Source organism: Catharus ustulatus, chromosome 14, assembly GCF_009819885.2.
Source record: "Catharus ustulatus isolate bCatUst1 chromosome 14, bCatUst1.pri.v2, whole genome shotgun sequence".
NCBI classification, from domain to species: Eukaryota; Metazoa; Chordata; class Aves; order Passeriformes; family Turdidae; genus Catharus; species Catharus ustulatus.
In genome coordinates, this window is record NC_046234.1 from 11154920 (window position 1) to 11180040 (window position 25121).

At 42.6% G+C, this 25121-nt stretch overlaps 1 protein-coding gene across 6 annotated transcripts in view; it reads right to left on the minus strand.

The window, feature by feature from the left end:
• Nucleotides 1-11805, minus strand: part of GRIA3 (glutamate ionotropic receptor AMPA type subunit 3) — a 145234-nt gene extending 133429 nt beyond the window's left edge. For 2 of the 6 annotated variants that reach the window (XM_033072266.2, XM_033072265.2), the window contains exons 1-2: nucleotides 11314-11802; nucleotides 10291-10449 (exon numbers count right to left, since the gene is read on the minus strand). In XM_033072266.2, coding sequence (XP_032928157.1) covers nucleotides 10291-10449; nucleotides 11314-11404 — 250 coding nt within the window. In that variant the 5' untranslated portion in view covers nucleotides 11405-11802. Of the gene's footprint in view, nucleotides 1-10290; nucleotides 10450-10621; nucleotides 10947-11313 lie in introns of those variants that run through there. The other 4 variants (XM_033072264.2, XM_033072267.2, XM_042779721.1 and 1 more) reach the window with 4 other exon arrangements.
• Between the last annotated feature and the right edge of the window lie 13316 nt (nucleotides 11806-25121).

Here is a 25121-nt window from a genome sequence, read left to right on the forward strand (position 1 = left end):
TAATTCAGAAAAAGGTGCAATGTTTTTCAGTCAAGACTATCACTATCCATGCAAGCACCTAAGAGACACAAGGAGTTAAATTTCACAGGAGAGTCTACAGTCTTTAATGTCACACAGCCTCTATTCATAAAATTGCAAAATGCATAAACTGATGCAGAGAAAAGTAGTGAAAGCTTCACAGCTACAAAAAATATACCCGTAGTTGGGAAAGGGGGGAAAAAAAGGAAATCTGAAAGTAGACACGGTATAAGTGACTTCTGCTAAAAGCAGGGTCAGCACTTTCTGCTGGAGACTATTTGATTTACACTATTTTGTTTCAATTGAAAAACGAAATCTTTCCTTGGCAGATTGTGCTCTACATAGTCTATCACAGATACTTCTGAGATACCCAGCATCATTTATAAAGGGACACTTATTACTGCTGAACGTGATCATTTTGCTAAATTTCCCAAAGTTCCAGAGGGAAATAACGTGCAATGCAACACAGGGGTGTATTCAGTTAGTTGCTGAAGTCAAGAGTCTGGACAAGCTGCACAGCCCTGCAGGAAAGGTGTGCTACTGATTAAGATGTTCAGGATCTCCCCTGAAGAATTAATTGGCTGCCCTGGACCCATGTTCCCCACTTAGAGCCAGGAACACCCCAGGAGGGACCACTCTGCTTTTAGCTTTTATTGACTTGACAGAGCTACTCCAAATCTACCCTAGTGTAAATCACAGACACGATAGAACAATGAAGCACTAAACATTAGGTCCCAGTGGTCATTGCAGATAGGCATAACTAAGTATCACCACTTGCAATTTCTTTTTGTGTTATACAGAACAAAGTAATTGTCAGCAAAACACACCTGAGGCAAATGAACAAACATCATTGAAACAGGACACTGCAGTTGTAGAAACTTCACAACATTTACTACCCTCTGCATGTAGTAAAGCTTACACTGTTCCAGGCTTTAAAGCAGCTTCTGTACCTGGAGTGCCAAACTGGAGTAGTAGAAAACTTTGGGAGGGTTAACTGGTCTCATTTTGATCAATTTTGGGCTTATCTCACTGCCTCTCCAGGTAATAAAGTAAATTGCCTGTAGATGGTTTGGAAATACATGCTATACATTGACTGACAAAAGTCATCTAGCCATAAAACCCATCACAAGCAGTTTGAACTATATACCCTGAAAAAAAGTAGGATTTCTTCCAAATCACACACAATTTCGTATTCACATCTGTAATCTATATGTTGTTATAAAAATTGGACAGAACAGGTGCTTTTGCACTGAAAAAGGCAGATTCATGCCTGCAGAAACATCTTGCTAACTTGGATAAGCCTCACCAAATTGTTTCAAGCAGGAAAAAAAAATGCACAAAACAGAAATCATAATCTCCAAAACTAAACATTTGACTTCAACTGAAGCTGAGTATTTTTTTAGATCTGAAACTATTAAAAAAAGATTTTAATTCTCTCATTTTCTGGTTGATCCTAATCTAAATTTTTAAAACCATTTTGGAAGTACATCTGTAACAAAAGATTAGCAAGTCACATAGCTCCCATCATTTCCCATCATGATATTCTGGGATATACAATTAGTTTCTGGGATGCACAGAACAGTGGGATAATGGTTCTATAGAGGAGGTAGGTCTGAGCTGGCTGAGCCATTCAACATAAATATATAAAAACTATCATTAGTCATGAGAATCACTCTGCTGACATGGCTGAAATAGGAAAGAAATAGGATTAGCTGGCACATTATGATCGTGACTTTTTTTTCTCTTTAGCCCTATTTTCTATTCATCAAGAAGTCATGAGCAAATAGGCACAAAAAGCAATGTTTTAAAAAATAAATTCAGAGTTGGATAGCAGGTGTTATGCAGAAGGTTTGCTCATTCAGCATTTCCTTGGGTCCAAATACTTTTTTCGTATTCCACAACAGTAGCAAAGCCACTCTGGAGAGGCTACTTGACCACTGCACAAACACTTCAGAGAAAGACAGGTGAGTACATTAAACTTGCTCGACAATTTAGAATCCCCCTAACAGTTTTGATTCAATCCAGGGTTAGAGTTGGGGTCAGTCCTTTGCAAATCAATAGACACTAATTAGCTCTCATCTAACTGCTGGGAAAAAAGCAATGCATGAACTTGAGTTTTCTGGCCAGCAGACTTCATTAGAATTCAAATTTGGTGACACAAGTGGTAAAGTCTAAAAAGACAAAACCTCTGTAACTGGTAAAAATCAGTGTTTCACCGTGGTCTCCTGTAGAAAGACTACAAAAAGTTCACAACCTGAAAAAACTTACCAATTACTACTTCTCCCCAAGCCATCTTCCCCCATGCAGCTCCCCCACAGCAGAAAAATACAAATTACAACAATGACAATCACCAAAAAGTTTTTGGGCATTTAGCAAGCAGAGCAGAGTACAAAGACAAATCAAGATGTGTGTCATGATGCAGCAACCCTGTGATCCACAAGACCTGATCCATGTTCAGTAAGTGGGCTGCAGCACCCATATCAGACTAAGAGCTCTGAAATGAAAATGAGACAGAGAAATCACGGGAGGCAGCAACCCCTGAAACGCACTGCTGCACATCTCTTGGAAAAGCTAGCAGCTGTGAGATACTGATTACAGCACGTTTTATACACCTCACTGGGAGAAATCAACAGACAGCAGCACATCTAGTAAAGACAGGTCTTCCTCCCATCACTAGAATAAGCAGTCAGAGCACGGGGTCAGGTAGGCGAGAATTGGGCATATGCTGTGCTGCAGTAGTATGGACCATACCTATTGTAATGACCCAAAGGGCATAGGAGACAAAAAGCTTTCCAGTATTAAATGTCTTTTCTCTTCAACAGCTTTGCTTATTTCAGGTAAAGAGCTGAAAATTCCTCCTTAGCCAAGTGACAGACTGGCTTACTGTACAGCTGCGACACATGTTCTCCCAGGTCCATCAGTGGGAATGAACATTTTACAGCAAGGACAGCAAATCTCTAATTGCCAATTTCAATTCATCTTTCAGTAGGATCAAAAGTAGGCTGGATTTTGGTGGGGAGTTTTTTTGGGGTTTTTTTGGGATTTTTTTTGTTTTGTTTTGTTGGCTGTTTTTTGGTTTTAGGTTTTTCTTTTTTAGGAAGTGGAAGAAGTGATCAATAAATCGAAGAAGGAGCTGTTAACCTAAGCTCTCCAAGTTTTTTACTGGAAACAGTCTTGCAGTACCTCTGAGACAGAGGTAAATTTTACTACCCTTGTATAAGAGATAGCAAAACTGTGCTACCAAAAGGACAACTCAACTTGCTCCATTCTATGAGCCACCATTCCACCATTTCCCAAGTTCAGTCGCTTTACCACATAAGCCAGGACCAAATACTTGATGTTTCCATGTGACAAAACTACCCACGGTGAAATCAGCAAGCACCATTACACCAGCCCAGGAGAAAGACGTGTGAAAATAATGAAGTATACACAAAATGAGTAACTACGCACAGGCTAGGTACCATCAGACACTAGTTCTTACCAGATAGCTGCATTTACTAAAAAGTCTCAAACTATTAAAGTGTACATACAGCCCTGCATTGTTTTTTTAATTCTTGACCAGAATTTCAAACATTACATTTGAATAAACTCCAGCAAACACCAGCCCAAAACAGGGGCAGGACCAAGCATTCTAAGCCAATCACTTAGGTTAGAAGCGGATAGAAAGCAAACGTGCAAATTACAGTTGAAACAAACCAAGCAAGAAAACTTTTAGCATATCTGAAACATCCAAACAGTCTGGCAAAATAATTACATCAAGCGACCAGATAGGTCGCTCCATCCCAGCAGAAGAGCAATTCACCCTTCCTACAAGTGCCTGGGCAAGTTATCCACAGCACTGTGTCTCTGGAGGTTGATCCTCATGCAATAAGGGTTTCTGTGCCTCCTGTGCGGTGTTTGTCAGGGCTGCACATTGCCACGTGCTATTTTAGAAACAGTTAAGATGATAAAAGAGATCCAGAGCCTCAGACACAAAGGCAGGGATATGCAGGTATGACTGCTCAGTAGATTCACTGACATAACTCATTCCTACATTCACTCTTTCTCTTTTCACAGAAACCCTATCACCTGCTTCTCTCTTGCTGTGCACATACAATAGTTTCACCACTAACAGTTACATCTTTGTGAGATGAACTGAAAGGGCACTGACTGCCTTTGAATATTTCACACACTGCTGTGCACTAATAAAATTAACTCTGCATTCTATAGCTGGTGATACAGAACTATCTCCAAACCTCTCAAGAGAGTGAGGCCAGATTGTGTACTGTGAGTGGTAGTTATCAGTGTCCAGCTGCAATGACTACAAACACCAGAACAGGAGTGTCTACTCTGGGGTCTCCATCAGAATGACTACACATGAAAACTTAAAGTTGATTTCAAATTTGAAGTTTCACAGGCATCTGACAATCTGAAGATCAACAATAATATAAAATAAGTCATGCAACAGAGGGAAACCTCTAGCTCTGACAGGAAATATAATGCATACATATTTAGAAGAAAAAAATCATGGGTGAAATTTGGAAATTGCTTCACTGCAATGATCATCACAACTTCAAAGAAAGTAGCCTAACCTAGATCAATAAATTCTAAATTTTTGGTTTTAGATCACTACATTGTTCCAGTGCAAGTACAAGCCTTCAAATAACAAACCTCCTGACAATAGGCACAGAGTTTTTAGGTTGCCTTATAAGTTTCCTTAGAAAAGAGGTCATGGCCTTCCAGTGATCTCTGCTCTCCAGCAGTATAGAAAGTACTGCTCCCAGCTTGTAACTTAAATGCCCAATACCAATTCACATAACAACTTTCTCACAATAAATAAACACAGGTTTTCATTTATATGGGTTGGCTTGGCTTGAAATGAATTAAGAAAACACACTATTGCTGTTTCAAAAATAACATATTCTAAAACATTTTAAGGATGCCGAACTAAAACAAAATTAGCATTCTAGAACTGGTAATGACAAAGTATGCACTTTAAATGGAAATTGTTAAATCGATGGTTTGTGACAATAAAGAAGCACTGAAAATACATCAGCTCTCTCATTTCACACCTTCTTGCATAACAGTCCTACACTGGCAGTAGGATGGCCTCCCACCTCCCAGACACTGAACACAGTGAACCTAGAGGAAAGAAACCCACTGTTTTCTGCAGCTCTTGGACAAGCTCCCAAATCAGCCTTCAACAAAACTGTGGGGCTTTTTTTTGTTGCTAAAAGCTTCTGTCACAGGCTAGTTTCCCATCATGGCATCTCCATTTCCTCCCAGAGATAAACTACAGCTGTTACACATTTCATGGGAAGGTGTAGTTAATCAGTAGCTTTCCAACCCATCCCAACAGCCCCACGGGTCGTCCAAAACGACTGTCCAAATTATTCCATTCAAAACTGAATAATTTCATATCTGCACCTGCACAAAATCTTTCCAAAACTAAACAAGTAAATGGAACTCTTCACCATGCTTTACTTCTTAATTCATTTGGTGAACTCAGTTTCTCAAAAAAGTGTCCATCCATGCAGGATATTTTTTTTCCATCTCCACTGTGTGAGTTAAATGGAATCCTCACATCTAGACACACAATGTACATCAATGTTATGTATCCAGCAGAGGAGAGAGAGCTTATTCCGAAATTAATTTAAGAAATAATAAAACAGTTTGAAAGTGGTATGGTTCCTCCTGCTAACACTGAGATCACATTAAGTTTAATGACAAATCATCTACTCTGCCATGAAGTGGAAACAAATGTTAGTTGGAACACACCTTTCATGTTTCAGCCTAGACCCAATAATGCAAAAGCTTTGACCCCTAAACCGAAGCCAGCTGCTTTTCTTGGTCAAACAGCAGTTATACACAATACTTGAGCACATTTTGCAGCATAAAAAGCATTTTCAGTGGTCTGTAATGAATAGAGTTGTCTAGAAAGCACATTTCCAGGTGCTTTACCACAGAACTCTGGAGAAACCAGAGTATATTCCTCATTGGGAAAGTTCAGGCATCTCCCCTGCGCTCGCTGCTCCCGCAAAACCACCAGTACACTGCCCAAACTTGGCAGTGCTTTCAGCAACACATGCTTATGCTTTTGGCAGAAGGGAACTGACCACTTGCAGCATCAATGTCCTCTGCCAGCTGGCCAAAGAGCACACAGATGCAAGGGAAGCAAATTATCTGCCCACTGGCAAGAAGAAATGCTGAACAGCACCTAAAGAAGACGTGTGCCTGTGCACGTGTGCTCGAGTGCAAGTGAGGGTGCATGTGAGCACACACCCCCCACACCTGAGGCTTGGGAAGGGAGCAGCTCAGTTAAACCAGAAAAACCTTCTGCTGCTAGTCCTGAGGTATCATTTTCTGCAACACTCTCACAACAATGAACATGCACTTTTCCCATTAAAATCTTCCAAGCTGAATTTTTAAGATTAAACACAAGGACTGCAAGGATGCCAAAGCAAATTTTTTAAAGTCTGAAATCAGACCCCTTCAAGAAAGTGCCAATACAACCACCTATAGGATTTTAGCAACCTAAGGTTAGTATATCTTTGCATCTTCCCTCTTTTTTTTGTCTCTTGAAAAATGAATGCTCATAAAAAAACCCCAACACTACACATCTATATTTGGTAAAATACAAAAAGCTTTCTAGATTTAGATGATACATAAGTAAAAACTCAGAAAAATTAATGGGACAAGAATTTGCAGCTGATAGATTAGGTTTAGCTGAGATGGAATCTGTCTGTAGATTAATTAGATTCTACAATCACAGCCCCTTTTCACCTGCATACATCCCACCACTGTCATTACATGATCAACAGATTTTAATGAAAACTATGCTTTTCATTTAAAAAATGCTTGACTTTGAGAAATTCAAAGGAGACTATACATAAGATTTAGTTTCTTTTTCTAAATATTTCTTGAAAACTGTGCGTAAGGCAAGTGCACATTTGTTGGCTGTAAAGGTGTACAACAGCAATTTTTTGCAATGACAGTGCAGAGAGGGAATATGAGATCTGTGTGCTAATGAGCTGACACTGCAGAGGCTGGAGCAGTGTTAGTATAGTGCACTACAAGTGCAGAGCAGAATGACAGACGTGGGTTATTTCTAGGGAATGTGATCTACAGAACTATGGTCACAATTCAATATTAACACAAACATCCTTCATCAGATTATGAGAAATGCATGGAAGTTATTGCTTCAGTGACAAATTTATATATTTGAGTGGTTATATTCATATTATTCTGAAAAAGCTAGCTCACTCCCTACATGAGAATTTTTAAAGAAAATATAGCCTGATTTTGATTTTTATACATTCATAAGTCAAGTTAGCTTGCTTTCTGTTTCTACTGACACCAAAAGGTTGCATATTTCAAGAAATGTGATAATTTCCCTGGAGCCAACCGATAAACTTCAATTCACCTTTAAATACACTTGAATTTTCATCTGTGTTTGCATTTGTTCCCTGTTAAGATATCATACAGCTAAATAAATAAATGGACAGATAAATAGAGAGTGGATAAATACTGTATGAATGTGTGTAAATTAAATATACAGAGAGAAGCTTGGTGCTTGCAGTGAAGCAGGGAATACATGTACATAAATCAGATTATGCATCATTTAACTAAAAAAGGAATGTGAGGGAGGGGCTTAGGGCAGGAATTTTCTTTTTCCTCTAAACAAATTTGTTCCCAGGTTGGGATCTTGCCAAATCTGCCGTAGCAGAGGTGGGTTATTTTTCTCAGGCTCATGAGAATACTTCAGAAGAGATTTTTTTTCTCCTCTGGAATGCACCAGATTGCATCAAGCGGGATGTGCAGCTGCACAGTAAGAACACAGGTCTTTCTGAGCAGTCCCCCCTCAATCCCCACACACAGAAACACTTACTGAAGTCACTATCATACAAAGCAATGCAAAAGAGAATGAAAAGTATTATTTTATGGATACTGACAGTACAGGCACTAGGCTCAGCCTACACATGCTCCTTTCTTCAATTTCCTCTCAGTTTCTGTACCTATCCCACCACAAAGTCAGCCCCAGCCTCCCTCCCCAGTGAAGGCAAAGTCACTGCAGCTTTCTCTCCTATGGAACCCTGCCAATTGCAAATATTGATCAAATGGCTGTGTGACAGCACTGGAGACAATATACGCTTATCTCCAAGTGAGGTAAAAATGTTGTGGAAAGAATTCCTTCATGGATGTGGCAGCAGGCCGAAATGATCTGCCACTCCCATATGAAATGAGGATATGGTTAAAGGCTGGAATTTTGGCCAGGTAGTGTGAGGATGTATTAATTAATCCTAATGCATTGATACACGTAAGCATCCTGACTTTCAAAGGTAACTGGTCCCGGATTCAAAAGAACAACTGTTCTGATGGGATTTTTTATATTTTGAGCTACTGAAGCCTATGACTGGTGACTTGGACTCAGTGTATTCTTTTCTTATCAATAGTATGATGAGATGGTTGACACAGTACAGACAAGGTCACCTTTTCATTTCTTTTGTCTGTTTCTTTTTTCACATCTTCCGCTTTTAAATAGGCTATTGTGGGTACATACTTTGGTTGACAATTTCTCCAGAGATTTAAGTTTTCCCAATTTTACTATACTGGTAATATGAGTGTTGGAACATGGAGCCCTGTACCACAGAAAACCATCCCACTTTACTAAAACTGCCACAGCTTTTATAAAGCATTGGCAAAAATCATTAGATGGCAGATGAGTAGAACACTGACTAAATATACTGACTGCCATAAACAAGTGGATCACTTCTGTTGGTGGGAGAGCACTGGTAACAACTTTTTAAAACAATTAATAATTAATCACCCAAGCAGTTCAACATATTTAGTTTAAATCCATATAATTGATATTTAGGAAACTGTGTTTGAGATACAGCCTCTTGAAGGGATTACACTGATTAAGGATTAATAGTCTGATGTTTGTTGTAAGAGCTGTTGAGACTCGATAGGATTAGTAAAATAAGATGCAAAGTATAGGCACGCTTTTATTTACCATCTTTTCCCAACTTTTCCAAATATTTTTATTTCAAATTACAAAAATTACAATACCCCCCTGCAAAAGTTTTAAAGGTCCTACTTCAAAGTCCTTTGGAGAGTGTAACACTGCACTACCAAGAAGCAGTCACATGGGGGATATGTTAGAATATCAATCCAAAATATTTCCTTACTGTATATTTTTTAACCATCAACTTTCTCAGAATACACAGTGGGACAGGAATGTAAGAACTATCCTATCTCCTGCAAATAAAAAAATAAATAAGTTATTCAAAATATAGAATTGTTTTAAAGCAAAAAATACCCCAGTACTTAAGTATTTCACTACAATTCTTCCTCTTTGACCATTTTATAATGTGAGTATAAACCTGCAAACTGTGAAAGGAAACCTGTTCATAATGTAAAGTCAGTACATTGCATTCAGTGGTCCATTAGATCATGTGCAGACATATATCTCCACATTGCAAAGTGCATTTGTTACCTTGGGAGAGGACTCCTTACATTTTCAAAGATTTACAATAAAACTTGTATAGGATCAAATTTGGATACATCAGTAAAACAAATATCCAGGAACTACTATTGGTAAAGGAATGCTTTTTAAAATGCAGAACACGCACAAGCCTTTCTGAAAGGGATTTTGCATTTTAACACCACGTTAGCAATACTCAAAATTCTATTTTGCATCTTCTGTTAATAAAAGCTCAAATTCTATGCATGCACTGCTTGTGCAGAGCTATTTCTCCTTACGCCAAGTGTTCTGATTCCATTTTCTCTCCCCTCAGCTCTAACAGTATGTGTCAGTTTACAGTCTCCTCAGCTTTTCACAGGACTCTCACTGTAAGAAAACAATTCAGTATTTCAAGGCAGATGAGGCAAGTAAGTCCCTCTAGCCTTCTCCCCTCAAGGTCAATTCTAAACAGTTGTTTCTGGTTTTTCCCTGCATAGTATATTATTTGCAAATTACGCCTTTTCACCCAGCTAGGTTGTAGCCTCAACAGAAGAGGGATCTTACTTCAGCAGCAATTCACTGATTGAAGCTACACAGCATTGCTGTACCAACAACATGGTTGTTTTCCTGAAAAACAGAACTAAGGGGATGAAGTGAGAGAACTTTTCCTAAGGTATTCCATACAATCCTGCAAATCTACTAAACCTCCAGTCACCACAGACATTTGTTGCACTATATTGTATGACCAAGAACTCTAGGCTACCAGGAAGGAACTGAATGCAGGATAGATTACAAATGAATACATTTTTTAAAACCAAGTATTTACTTACAAGCATTTGTCACTGAAAAACTGTTGGAAGAGTCCAAGTGATCTACGTGATAGTTCAAATGGAAGGGCTTTTCGGTGGTGTTTTGGTTTGTGTTGTATAGCTGCACAGCAAATCGAAATGCACTGTGCTCCTGAACAGTGTTCCTCATAAAAAGTCCACCTAGGCGAGGAGAAAAAGAAAAAAAAAAAAAAGAAAAAAAGGGAAAAGGTATTTCAGAATTAATTTTGAGGAGAAACAATGGCAATAAGCTATATTTGCCTGCTGCACACTGCAGAAGAGAATGAACAGGAGCAGCCTGAACCTGAGCACATAACTCTGACAGAGTACCTACATGAAACACTTATTCCAAGTCCAAAGTCAGGCTTTTAAAGCCACACACCACATCCAGGTGCCCCCAGAGCACTGAGAGAAGTCGCTTGGAGCTGCAGGTGCACCTTGAAAACCAGGCCACTTCTACACGGATGCTCACACGGAGATTTAAAAGTCTAACTTGGGGAACCGTGGCTCGTAAATCCTGTCCAGACTACCGAAATATCGCCACTGTAGTTGTGTGCGGGGACACGGCGGCGTGCGGCGTGGCAAACGTGCGGTTTTACGGTCTGGTGGAGCGATAGCGCGGCCGAGGGAAATGATGCTCCGAGAGACGGCAGGGAACAGCCCCCGCTTCACCCGCTGCCCTGAGCCCCACGGCTCGCTCGGCCCCGGCTTTCGGGCACGTCGCTCTAGATTCACGCCACGACTCTCTCACATTATGTGCTCCACGGGATGCGCTGCTCCAGAGCGGGGCTCCGCAGAGCGCGGACCCGATCCCCGCTGCCCGAGGGGTGCAGCCCGGCGCTCCCCGCAGCCGCCCGCCGGCGCAGCCCGGGCACCGCCGCTGCCTCTCGTCCCCCGAAAGGGGAAGGGAGCGGAGCAGGGCTGGCTCCTTCCCCGCAGCGCCGGGCTCGCCCCCCGCTCCCCTCCGCACAACTTGCCCCGGCTGGCGGGGAAGGCGCGGGTCGCGGTGCCGCGGCGGGCGCTTACCTATACTGATGGTGTTGGGGAACCCCGCCAGTGCCTCCCCCAGCAGCCCCGCCAGCAGCAGCAGGAGGGTCCGGGGCGCGCTCTGCCCCATTTTCTTCAGCCCCTGCGGTTCAGCCCCTAAACCGAAACTGGCGGCACAGGCATGGGCGCAACTGGAGGCTCGGAGCGGTGTCAACGGTGGTGGCGATGCTGGCGGAGGTGGTGGGGAGGATGGTCCCCCTCCTTTCGTCTCTTTTTTTTTTATCCTTTCCTTCCCCAAATCCCTCTGCTCTCGTCTTCACCCCAGTCTAGCAGGGCTCATTGGCTGCGAGATTGCCTTTCTCCCCCGTCTCCAGCAGCCCCCCCCCAACGCAGGGACTTCCCCCAAAGATGGTGGGTAGCGAAGCCGCCGAGGCTGCTCCGCCCGGGCCGGGAGGGGGTTATCGATCAAACTTGGCGTGAGGCGGACTGACAGCCGCTCCGCTCCGCTCGGCCGGCCCGCCCAGCCCCGGCGGCTCCGGCCGCGGCTCAGCGCTCGGGGCTGCGGAGCGCACCGGCCTCAGGCGGGGCGGCCCCCGGGCTGCAGCTGCCCCTTTAAAGCTGCATCGGCTCGGGCTGTGTGTGTGCCTTGTGTGCCTCTGTGTGTGCGAGTGTGTGAGTGCGGTGCGTGCGCCTGTGGGCGGGCGGGGGAGGGAGCGGGGAAAGGAAGGAGGGGCAGGGAGCCGAGCCGGGGCCGGCAGAGGAGGCCGGGGGTGGTGGAGCGGTGGTCGGGTCCTGCCCGTGCCCGTGCCCGTGCCCGTGCCCGGTGGGCGGTGCGGGCGCCCCAGGACTTGCGGGCCGGGAGGCAGCAGAGGCGGATCGGGCCGGGGGCGGGAGGCCCGGTGATGCCGGGGCAGGCGGCAGCCGCTGGGCCCCGCCGGAGGGGCGAGGGCCGGGGAGAGACGTGAGCGCAGGGGCTGCCGAGCGAGGGCTGGAAAGGGCCACAGCAAGGGATGCCGAGGGACCGTGCGCTCTCCCGGAGGGACTGCCGGCCCTGCGCTCGAGTTCTCCCCATCCCTCCTCCAGTGCCAGCGCATCAGCGGGAAGCATCATCCGCCCACAGTGCCGTGAAGTGAAGAAAGACAAGAAGAGTTTAATCCCACACAAGGGGATGTTAGGTCCTTCCCAACCTCCTCTAAAGGAACTCAAATAAAGTCTCCGTTTCATCCTTGATGCTGGAAAAAGACCCAACATGTGTGTCAGCTGATGAGCTACCCCAGCACAGAGCAGACAGCAGGGCCAGCCTGGTGGTCGCAGGGGAGCTGGGGGATGGGTGGCAGACATCCTGTGTGTCTTGAACACCAGCCCTGAGATGCCCCTGACCTTCGCATCCACAGGGAGCTGCTGTGCATCTGCCTGAGTCAGGTTCTCCGTGGTCTTTCACCCATCTCCTTGACACTTCGCTGTATGGATCCTGCAGTGCTTTTCTTTTTGCTGCTTTGGGACTCACAAAATTGTACAAAATAGAGACAGAAAAGTGGTACTGGAGGAGCTGTCCATCTCATAGGCCCAGCAAAGACTGTTCTTCCCTTAATATTTGCTTTTCCTCTGATTTCAGCAGGTCACTTTGCATCAGGGCTACTATGCTTCTATTTTACCTTAATCTTAGACTGTGGCATTGTTTGGGTCGATGTTCAGTTCAGTTAGGGATAATATGGTAAAATAATCAGCCAGTGCCACTGACTGTAGCATCATGTAAGTAGTCAAGGTGTAGGATTGAAGGTTGCTGCTGATTACTGCACAAATGCTGATGAACAGCAGCAGTGATTCAAACCACTACTTTTTAAGGAAGCCAGAGGTGGAGGTGAGGAGCAGGGCACCAGTCATGATGCAGGAGCGTAACATGCTTTTAGTGACATATGTGTGACACCTGCTCACTCCAAGGTGCACACATTGGTTGCTATGTGTTGTGTTTCTTTATGAGAATCATTCCCAGAAGATGAAGACTGTTCCAGTTCAGGCAGAGGGAGGGATCAGGCTGCAGGGTGGATGATAATGTTCCCTATTTAGATTGAGATGGCAGTTGTCACTTTCTCTTTTTAAAGAAATGGTAGTCTGTATGGACAGGTGGGGTATAAGGTTCATGATTATATCTATAGCTCTCCTCAAGCTCAAAGCTCTGAACACACATTACCTATGAATTCCTGTAAGCATCCCCATGAGACGTGATTATAGTCTTCTTTTACACATGTAAAAATTTAAAACTCAGGGAGAGCAACTGGCCCAGCTCACCTAACCAGGAAGTTTCAGAGCCATAATTAGCATCTTGAGCAGCAACCTGGCTTTACTGTAGAACATTCTGCTCACAAATATCTTTTGGTAAGGATAGCAGATCTGAAAGCTACAGACAGGTACAGGAAGTTTAGACATTAAGGATAGTTGTCAGAAGCATGTTCCTTTTAGCAAATAATTTTTCTGTCTTGTTCCAAACTACTCACTTTTTCCTATTCTACACATCTCCAGCCTCTTTCTAATGTATTCTCTACAAAGTCCTCCTGTCCTCTTTCTTTTGGTGCCCTTTGCTAGCGGCCCTACTTTCTTCCTGTTCACTTGCTCTTGCCACATTCTCTTCATCTCTGCAGCTAAGTATTGCAGGCTGATTGCCACCTGACACAGTGACAGCTGGTGATGCACTGAAAAAATTACGAAAGAAATTATGTATAACATTATAGATGTTAGAACAAGAGAGGAGATAAAATAGCCATGAATGAAATGTGGCATGTGTCAGAGTCTCAGTTTCACACACTGCCAGCAGGGTGAGTACCTTGTCTCCAATAAAATGGTGCTTCACAGTCTAATCTACAAATGGACAGTCATGTGGTGATCCAAAATATATCTGTGCTGGGAGACAAATCTTCATTATCACCCACATTCTTCCTTCTGAAACCCCTTACATGTTGTTGTTATTATTCTCATTAGCATTTGGAATATGCAGTTTGCTTTTTCGCTTATGCAGTTAGCTTTATGGCATGATTAGCAGGTACAAATGGCACAACAGCCCTTTGTAGCAGTGGGGAACAAAGCAACATGGACTCCTTTATGCATCCAAAGGAGATCACTTTATTGTAGAAGTTGCACCCTTTTTATACCTTTAATCTCCACCTGACATAGCTGAGACCCAACCAAAGCCTAACAGAACTGAACAGGAGGAGGGCACCCACTGGCTGGCTCAGCTGCAGCGCTGCTGTTCACGCGGCTTCCACCCGACCAGCTCCTGCTCACACGCTGTCCACACACTCCTCCAGCCAATCACCATCTCACTTCCAACTGGCCCTGACTGACTTTCCTCACTCATAAGCACCGCTTACCCCTCGGCTCCTTCCTGCTGTCCAGCCTTCAGCTGTGCCTTTCCCAAAGGGCCTTCTGCTGAGCAAAAACCCTTAACCACTTTAACAATTATAACCGCATAACCTGCATCGCCCTCCTGTTTTTTTTGTTTTAATTAAGCTATGAAAACCTAATAGGAAAAACCTAAACAACTCCTAAGAGATTAATAAGTGACAACAATAACGTCTATAACAGCGTCCCAAAACTGTAACATATACTTATATAGATATAGAATCAGGTCTCTGGGACAAAAGGCCGCACACATCGTGATGGAATCCATTCCATGTGGTGCCCTGTGGAGATGCAGACATAGCCGCTTCCCCATGTTAATAGGTCCAGGGATCTTTTCCATTCTTAGTCACTAAGTCCTTTACCATGATGGGATGTCTTAGATGATCCTTTGTGTTGAAGGAATACTGCCTCTCACATTCTGTTTGTCCCATCTCATCCTGATCTAAAATATTGAGGACATATAAGACTTTAGCTAATCCATTGTGAGGGTGCCACAAATCCCCCCATTTTTTGTTTTTCAAGCATGGTTTTTAGGGTTCTTTGGGCGCACTCAACAATAGCTTGCCCTGTGGGAGAGTGGGGAATGCCCACAGTGGTGGAATACCCCATTGCTGCAAGAAGTTATGAGTTTGCTCTGAGGTGTAGGTTCATTGTCCATTTTGATGGTATTTGGAATGCCCAGAGTGGCAAAACAAGTGAACCAGTGCCAGTTAACACCTTGGGCCTTCTCTCCAATGTGAGCAGTTTCCACTAGGAAACAGGAATAGGTGTCAATAGAAACATGAACATATTTTAAGCGACCAAACTCTGGCATATGCGTAACAGCAGTTTGCCTGATGGAGTTAGCTGCTAGACCTTGGGAGTTAGTGCCTTCTGCTAAAGGAGCAGCAGCAATCCCACAGAAGGGACAAGACAACAAGATATCACAAGCCTGTGAGGAGGTCAATTGAAATTACTTATGAAGACAATGAGCATTCTGGTTGAAAATGTGAGAAAATTTGGCCTGTGCAAAAGTATTTGGTACCACACCTGTCATCACAGTGGTATCAGCATAGTTGTTACCCTCTGTAATAGGCCCAGGTAAACCTGTGTGGGAGTGAACATGCAACATATAAATATCATGTTGCTGGCTGTTAATCAAAGTTCACAATGTTCTTATCTCTGTAAACAAAAGATGGTTAGCAAAATGCTTTAATAGGAAGATTCTAATCAGAATACAACATTGACAGCATATGAAGAATCAGTTATGACGTTAAGTGCTTACTGTTAAAATAACTGAAAGGCATATCAAGTAGCAGCTAATTCTAAAATTTGCATAGAGGCATCCTTTAGCATGAATACCCTTTTATGCCACTGGACAGAGTTACCTCAACGCCAAATCATTGCAGCTTTTTGGTTTTGCTGCATGCATCTGTAAAAACAGTTGGTCCATTGACAGGGGTCATGCTGCAGTGACGCTGTGCATACAGGGGGAGGTTACCCATCTCTGTCCAAAACCAATATGAGGATAATGGATAGATAATTGTCCGGTAAACTCTGCAAGCACAATTTGAAAGTTGGTGTCTTCTGATAGCTACCATGCCAAGTTGTCTTTACTTGCAGGTATGTAAATGGTATGTGGATCTTGGCCACTGAGTGTTCGTAGTCACTCTCTGCCTTTAACTAAACATGAGAACATCTCATTAACAGTCCACGCAGTCATTGTTGCTGTGTGAGGTAAGAATAACCATTCTAACACATGCAAAGGGTCTTTATCCTTAAGAAACCATTGAAACAGAGCAGCAAAATGTTGAAATTTGGTAGCAATTATGGCAAGGTACACAGATTTATCAGGATCCCACCTCCAATTTTGTCAGTTTTCTAGTGCATGAGCACAGTGTGCAAGGGCAGTTTTACCTTCTAGGTATAGCTGTTGTACCAAATGCAGGTGGGGATTTCCTCTGAGTAAGTCAAATAAAGGGCTTGAAAGTTCTGTAGACAGACTCAAAACAGGATGCAACCAATTCAAGGAACCTAGCAGTTTCTGTAATTCATTTAAGGTTAGGTGTCTTTAACACAAAACCTTAAAGACTGAGAGCTGATGGTCTGCTGAGTAATTCTCCATCCCAGATAATACCATGGATAATGCCACCTTTTCAGGTGCCACAATGAGTCCTGCATTTTGAATTGCCTGCATGACAGCTACCTGAATAGAACATAAGATGGATTGATTGTGAGCTGCGCGTAGAATGTCATCCATATAATGATATATGGTTGCAGCAGGAAATTTACGACAAACAGGCTGCAGGGCAAGATCAACTACCCTTTGACACATGACTGGACTGTTACACATGCCTTGTGGCAACACAGTCCAATGAAATCTCTTCACTGGTTCTGCATGATTCAGGGTAGGCACAGAAAAGGCAAACTGAGATGCATCATCAGGATGTAGAGGGATGGTGAAAAACCAGACTTTTAGATATAATATTACTAGGGACCAATTGAGGGGAATCATTGTGAGTGATGGAAGCCCAGGCTGCAGAGCCCCCATAGGTTCAGTAATTGCATTTATTGCCCATAGATCCTCTAATAATTGACACTCACCATTTTCGTTAGGTATACAGAAGATAGGGCTGTTCCAGGGGCTAGGAGATGAACAGATATGGTCTAAGGACAATTATTCTTCCAAAGATATTTTAAATTTACTAGCCTTTCCTTTCGTAGGGGCCATTGGTCAACCCACACAGGGTCTTCAGTCTCCCATGTGAGTTAACATATATCCAGTATTTGATTTTGGAACAGCTGATCAATGACTCCTGTGAAAAAGGTTTTCTGGTGAGGTTGAGTCTATTTTGCATGGTTGTTCCAAATTGTCCCAGAACATCTCTTCCCCATAATGTGCATGGTATAGAGGCAATGAATGGGGAAATCTGGACAGTTTGCCCGTAAGGGCCAAGGACAAGCAGAAGGTGAGCACTTTGTCTAGGGCACTGCATTCCTCCCACCTCAATTAAGGTTGATGTGGGCCAATTATTAGACCATTCATTGCTTTTAATAATAGACACATCAGCTCCAGTGTCAAAAAGTCCTTTAATTTTTTTGCCCCTACCCTCCTTTACCTGCTTCTGATCTTGTGGTGTTTCCCCGCTCCTCCCTTCCTGAGAGAAAACTCACAAAAAATCAGGGAGGTTCCCCCTCCCCCCTCTCAAGGACCTAGTCATCCATGCTTCTTAGCACGTCAATGGGAAAAAATTCCACAGGCAAAGAGGAAAGGAAAAACCAACACAGGTGCACTGAAGATGTCATAAGAATTACTGATTCCCTGGAGGCAAGGTCCAGCCCTGCACATCCTGTGGTTGCAGGCAGGAACTCTCTTGCCAAATGCTTTGCCTCGCATTTTTTTTGATTCTCTGGGGCATTCGGACCCAGTCCCCGCCAGATGCTTCCTGGCTGTGTAACCTTCCCTTTTACAGGGTACCAGGTGCAGCAGTCAGCAGCCCAATGCTTTCCTCTTCCACACCAGGGAAAATCTCTAGGTGGTATTTTTATCTCATCCCCTTGTTGAGGGCAATCTTTTTTAAAATGACCCATCGAATCACATTAAAAACAACCCCTTACCTGCATGTCTGAAACCTGGAAGTATGTGGCTAAAGCTGCTGCCAGAGATTTAGTGTTATAGGTGACTGTTCCCACATTTTGGCATGCTCCAACTATATCTGATATGTCACAAGTATGCAGGTTACAAACAGCGAGCCATGCTTTTCTACAATCTTCATACACGTTTGTGAAAGCAAGCTGCCACCACAGAATAGCTCTGACTTCATCATTATTGACTTGCTGGGAGAGTGTGACTTGTAGTCTGTCCAGGAACTGCACAAACAACTCTGCTGGACCCTGTAAAATCGTAGTGAAAGACATCTCAGAACCGATACCCATCCCTGGGAGTCGCTGCAGGGCCTGCAGGGCAGGGCGAGTGATGATATCATAACATCATGCGGTTCGCCTGACTGCACTGTAGGGACTGCGAAAGCACCCTCTCCAGTCAGCTGCGCAATGGTGATTGCTGGATTTTTGTCCTGCAGGGCTTCTGCCTGGGCTGCACACAGTTCTTGGTAATCGGTTAGCCCAACTGCAAACTGTGTTGCTGTTAGAATAATTTTCATTATGCTTTTCCAGTCGTGAGGTATGAGGACAAACATGATACTGATAGACTCTAGGTAGCTTAGGGCATGATGGGAGGATATGCTGCTTTCTTTTACCAAGCATCCTCAGCTCTTTAATTACTTTATAGTCTACTTCTCTGTATGCCCGCCATTGGTTCTATGCATACAGTGCTCAGCAGGCTGTAATGACTGCCAGGTTGATCTCCTTCATGGCAGCTTCCCTGCATTTCTGCCAACGTTGGACTGCTGTGTTGCCATTTTGGGCAGGGAGCGAGTCCGCTGCCTGCTCATGGTGTGGGAGCTCTGCGCTGAGGGGATCAACTACACAGGGATTTCCATTGGGGTAAGACAACTTTGCAGGACTTGGGTTAATCTCAGGGTAAGGTGTTTCTACGGTTTCTGGGTTAATCTCAGGTTCTGGTGGAGCTAAGGAAATTAGCTTCCAAAGCCATGCCATTGCTGACATTCATTTGACTTCCTTTAATGTCTGCTGTGATTGCCCTCTGTGTAGTTAGGCACCTGCAAGCTTTGGCATCACCGTTCCTGGAGATACCAAAAAGTCTCTGCCCTATCGTGGCTAGACTTCTGATTGAAGGGGCCCACTAAAGGGAAAATCTTTGAGGTGATTAGACACCCAGTCCAGCAGGGTGCTTAATTTCATATCAACAATATTAATAGTTTGCTGATATAGAAGCAGCTGTATCTGGTCCAAGCTCCTGCTTTGTTCCAGGGATATTCCACCTCCCATATTTGCCCCCACTGGTCTATTCACCCTCTAGGTGAGGGCACACTTTTGGATTCCTGAGTTCTTTCCCAAACTCTTCCTGGATGCTTTTCCTGGACTCTTCCCAACCAATTCCTTGACCTAGTGGAAGCTGCTACTGGAGCAGTCCACACACCTTGTGCCACCTTATAGGTCCCGATTCAGGCCAGCCCTTTGTAGCAGTGGGGAGCAAAGCAACATGGACTCCTTTATGCATCCAAAGGAGATCACTTTATTGTAGAAACTGCACACTTTTTATACCTTTAATGTCCACCTGACATAGCTGAGACCCAACCAAAGCCTAACAGAACTGAACAGGAGGAGGGCACCCACTGGCTGGCTCAGCTGCAGCGCTGCTGTTCACGCGGCTTCCACCCGACCAGCTCCTGCTCACACGCTGTCCACACGCTCCTCCAGCCAATCACCATCTCACTTCCAGCTGGCCCTGACTGACTCTCCTCACTCATAAACACCTCTCACCCCTCGGCTCCTTCCAGCTGTCCAGCCTTCAGCTGTGCCTTTCCCACAGGGCCTTCTGGTGAGCAAAACCCTTAACCACTTTAACAATTATAACCCCACATCCTACACCATTCCATATGGATTTTGGAGAAATCCAGAGACCTCAACCCAGTTTATCTTTCTTACAGTGAACCCAGTGTGTCCTGGGACAAAATGGTAGATTACTTGCCTTTACGTGGATATCAGTGCCATGAAAATATTTTTTATAATTTGCTAGGGGTGCTCAGTGACTAGAATTAATGACTTCCATGGTAACTGAGGTCATACCAGATGCTTTCCCGTACCTTCCCTTACTAAATACACCCAAGATTTTGCAAGATAATCAAACTTCATGTTTAGATGATTTATAGTGTTCTGGGACACCAGGGATTCAGAGTATCTATCTGAGGAGGAGAAGGTAATGATTTATAATTAGCTAATGTTTTTTCATTGTAATGTGTAATAGCAGATTAGAAAAATACTATGGAATTTGGGATGCAGCATTCTCACTGTGCTTTTTGATGTTACTAGGCTAAACCCATAGTGTTAGCATAAAGTCATGGCAGAATCTACAGCGGGATTCTGTTGCTGAAGCTTCACCTTAACTGCACTAAGTAGACTTGATTACTTTTGTCATTCCTATTTCTAATTGCAAGAGAGAAGCTCAGGCAGAGAGATTTTAACAAATACTGTGTTTCTCCCAATGTGAACCACGTCATGTCATAATTGCTAATAAATGTGTTATCAAATGTGTCCTACACCTTTCTTTGTTTGCTTATTTTAAACCAGTTATTTCTTCATAAAAGCAAAGGACACACAAGAAACCAAACTTGATGTCACTGTCAGCATTTTGATTAGCTAAACTGATTAATTCTCCAATAGACAGTTAACAGATAGAATGATAGTGGGGAGAGACAGGAGAGAAGATGAAAAGGGATTCAGGGACAAGATGAAACTACAGATAGAAGGAGTCAAGGGGAAAGTACAGTATCAAAAGGGAAAATGAATACAGACATTACAGCTTCATATATTTTGGAAAACAGGTCAAAAGAACATCTAGTTAGGATCTGATTATGAGTGGCCATAGAACAAACTATTGAAGATCTCCTGTCTACCTTTCATTACCAGGCAATAACAGAGACATAAAATGAAATTAGAAAGCTGCAGATGAGAGACACTTAAACAAATATTCTGCTGTGCATTTACAGCTAAGCTATAAAGCTGTGTTCTACACAATATTCCCAGCAAAAATAATTGTTCTTAAAAGTTGGAAATTTTATGTGAATTAGTAGAGTTAATGTTATCTAGTTATCTAGTAAAACACTGTAGGGATTAATATTCACAATTCATTGCAAAAAGCTGTTCCTTGCTGCCTCAAGAAAGACTTACAGTAATTTCACCATTATAAGCCGCACCATTTTGACTAAAATTTTGGTCCGAACCCAAAGTGCGGCTTATAATCAGGTGCGGCTTATATATGGACAAAGAACGAAAAGTTGCTGTTTTAGTTTGGAGGACAGGTGGCTGCTGAGAAAGGCAGGAGCTTCTCTTTGAAATGGAGAATGTAAACCCCCTCTCTCTAAATTATTATAATTTTGAAATCAAGGGGTTTTCAGTCAAAAATATGGGAATTAGGAATAACAGTTCTTTTCTAGGGAAATTAAAATAGAAATACAGCACTACAAAGAACAAACCCCAAACCCTGACAAAGTCAGAGTACAACCTGACACCCGTCAGGCAGGGTGTTGGCAGCAGTCCCATTCCATGGTGGCTGCATCCTCCTGCAGTGACAGATGTGATTCAGTTGGAGCAGTGCTCCTGTACAAGGTGCAGTTTCCCTCTGGAGGTCCAGTGGTGATGTGGAGAAATCCAGTTTTCCTCTGGAGTCCAGTGGAGAAAGGGCTCCCTTAGTGTCCCAAACCTCTGTTTTATCTTGGTAAGAAATGCTGGACTCTTCCCCCTGACAGGAGCAACTTCCAATGGGATGCAGTAATTTTATCAGTCCCACAGTGGGACTCAATGGACCATTAGCAGAAAATGACTGGCTGGAGGAAGGATGGGTTGTGAAAAGATAAAGAACAATGCCCTGCCTGGTTTCAATGGATGGCCCATTAGCAGAATATCTCCCAGGGAGATCAGGATCACTGCCCCCACCCTCAACAGATGGAGATAGAACAGATACCTTTTATCACACTCTGGATTGTAACGTGCGGCTTATAATCAGGTGCGGCTTATGTATGGACAGAGAATGAAAAGTTGCTGGCACCCGGAAGTGCGGCTTATACTCAGTGCGGCTTATAATCGTGAAATTACTGTACTATAATCTGTTAGATATCATTTTAGTAGCAGTTTAACCCAAAATTGCTCTTGAACATGTGAACTGCTAGAACCCTCTTTTGAGTTCTGCTGGGTCCTCATAAACACTCAAAAACAGCTAAGCACTCAAACACTAACATGAAGGCATCACTAACATGAATGTCTATTTTAAGGAATTTAGTCTAGCTACTAGTCTAGTCTAGTTAGGCTACTTTTGATGATGAAGCTCTGTTGTTTACACAACCATTATTTTCAGTAAGTTTGGAAGCAGATTTCACAGTGTGACTGGCTCAGGCAAAGTCAAGGAAGGGTTACCCATCTATTTGGTATTCACAGTCCCACAGTTCTTTCTGTTGCTTTTCAAAATATACTGGATCAAATCCTAATCCAGTGTAAAGAAGCTTAGTTCAAAGAAATAAATTCTGCTGTGGAGTAGGGCAAATGATCTCTGTTCAACTTTTCTGCAGTGTAGATGTAGTAAATATATTTTTCATGACACAAAGATTCTGATCAAGTCCATTATAGGTAATAAACGAATCAAGCCGAATTAAGAAAAATTAAAGAAACAAATTTTATTTTTGCAACCAAAATACGGTCCTCAATAGCCACAATCAAAAAGACAACACCGAACCTGGGATCAGCACTGAGTGAACACACACGCTGATCTGAACTCTATCGCTTCAGATCCCCCTGTGTTCTGGAATGCTGTCCTGGTTTTATACGGTTTTTCTAGCCTGGAGCAAAAGTCCTTCTTTCCTGTCGTGGTTTCACATATTCATGTAGTCTCCTTTCTCTGTGGTGAACCGGACAAAACCATTTCTGGGCAGCGATGAATATTGATGAGTGCCAATTTTGGTTTAGGGAACCAAGTATTGAGACGTAGCTTTCCTGAAGACCCTGGTTATCTTCATTGATGGCGCTTATGGAGTGCTCATTGCTTGGGAGTTTGCTGGACTGTGCATAACGAGTCACCTCCGTTGGGGCCGGTTCTATTTATTTGCTAACCACGGCTTTGTTAGTGGCTGCAGCGTTGGAATTCTGTGAGGCAATCCTTCCTTCTCACTGCGGCTAGTGTTCTTAGAGTTTCTTTATTAATTCCTTTATTTATACGAACATGATTTGCCTTTCATAAATCACAAATTAACAGAATTACTTTACAATATATATCACAAGGCTGTACACCCTTGAGTGATCTACATATCAGATTTAACTTCCATGATACTAAACTTTAGGCTATAGTTCCTGTAATTTAAAAATGATCCCCAAATCTTAAATTTAACATTTGTTTTTACTGCTTAGCTTACTTGCATATATACCCAATGAAGAACCTTGTTTAAAGAGTAAAAAAATTAAATTAAAAAATATGAGCATTGCAATTTTTCTTGCTTCAAATTATTATTTTACCTGTTATATTGCATTCTAAATATTAGGGATATCAAATGTGATTGTTCCCCTTGCTACTGGAAGCCCCTCTGGTGCTACAGAGAACTGTTTAGAGCATCAAACCATAACGGATGCTCATTCTCAGATAATAATTTATGTGTTTTAGCAAATACAAAACAATGAATGCAAATCAAGTCAAGTCCTTCCTTTCCATGAGTCAGATGCTATTTCCTTGATACTTGTGATGCAGAAACCTAGAGTTGAATCTAAAAACCATTACATTCATTAAGCAGCATTCTATTGACTTCAATGGTCTTTGAATAAAGCTGATGGCCCATTTTGTTCCTACATATCCATAGTGTTGAGATACAAGGGAGGCTAGGGAACAGCAGGAAAGTAAGGACTAGAATTTTTATGTTTAAAATAATTCATAAACTATTGTTCATTATACATTGGAAAGCATAAAAAAAACCCAAGAGGTTTTTTTTTTGTTGGGTTGGGTTTTTTTTTTTGGAAGAAGAAAGTGGCAGAGAGGTCACCTTGTATTTCTACCTTGGAACCTGTTTACATAAAAATCACTCCTTTTCAGAAAAAAATAGCTCTGCCTCCTGCACCTATATTATGACACTGAGTTGGAGTAGCATCTACCTCCACAATTACTTTCACAGTGATTAACTAGTTAATTAAATTCCCCAAAGTAAGACAATTCAGGGTTGTCCTTAAGACCTTCTTGTTAATTAGCTGTAGGCATTTATCACATAAAGATTAGCTAAGAAGTGGCCAGTCTCACATAAGGTTTCTTTGGGGCTGTAATACTTTAAGTGTTATGTAGTGAGTTGAGGAAATGCAAAGATGCAATTTTAGACTTAAATTTGAAATTTCTCTCTTTTGTATTGCATAACAGACCTTATGCATTACTTTGACATACTCTTGTTATTTGCAATGTAATCTTGAATAATAATTAACTCCAACTGATCCACTGCAGTGCTTTAGCAAAGTATTGGGGCCTATTAAATTGGATCATGAATACACAGTTGCTTTCCTTATTTCTAATATAATTATGCCGTTGAAGAAAAAAAAGAACGCAGATTACTGGAAAGGCATTGCTAAATAGGTCCCTTTGCTGCTGTAAATTTCTGGAGTGTTGTTCTAAGGTTTTGAAGTATATATGAAAAGTGACATGCTGGAAATCTTTTGGAAAGCATTTGTTTCTGTTATTCTTTAGGGAAAAATTCTGCTGTCAAAGGTGGAATCTAATGACAGCAGCACCAAAGGGTATGTTTTCAGTGCAAGCTCATTCATAGCTTTAGATCTACCCCATTCTACCAATTTCACACAAACCCTTATGT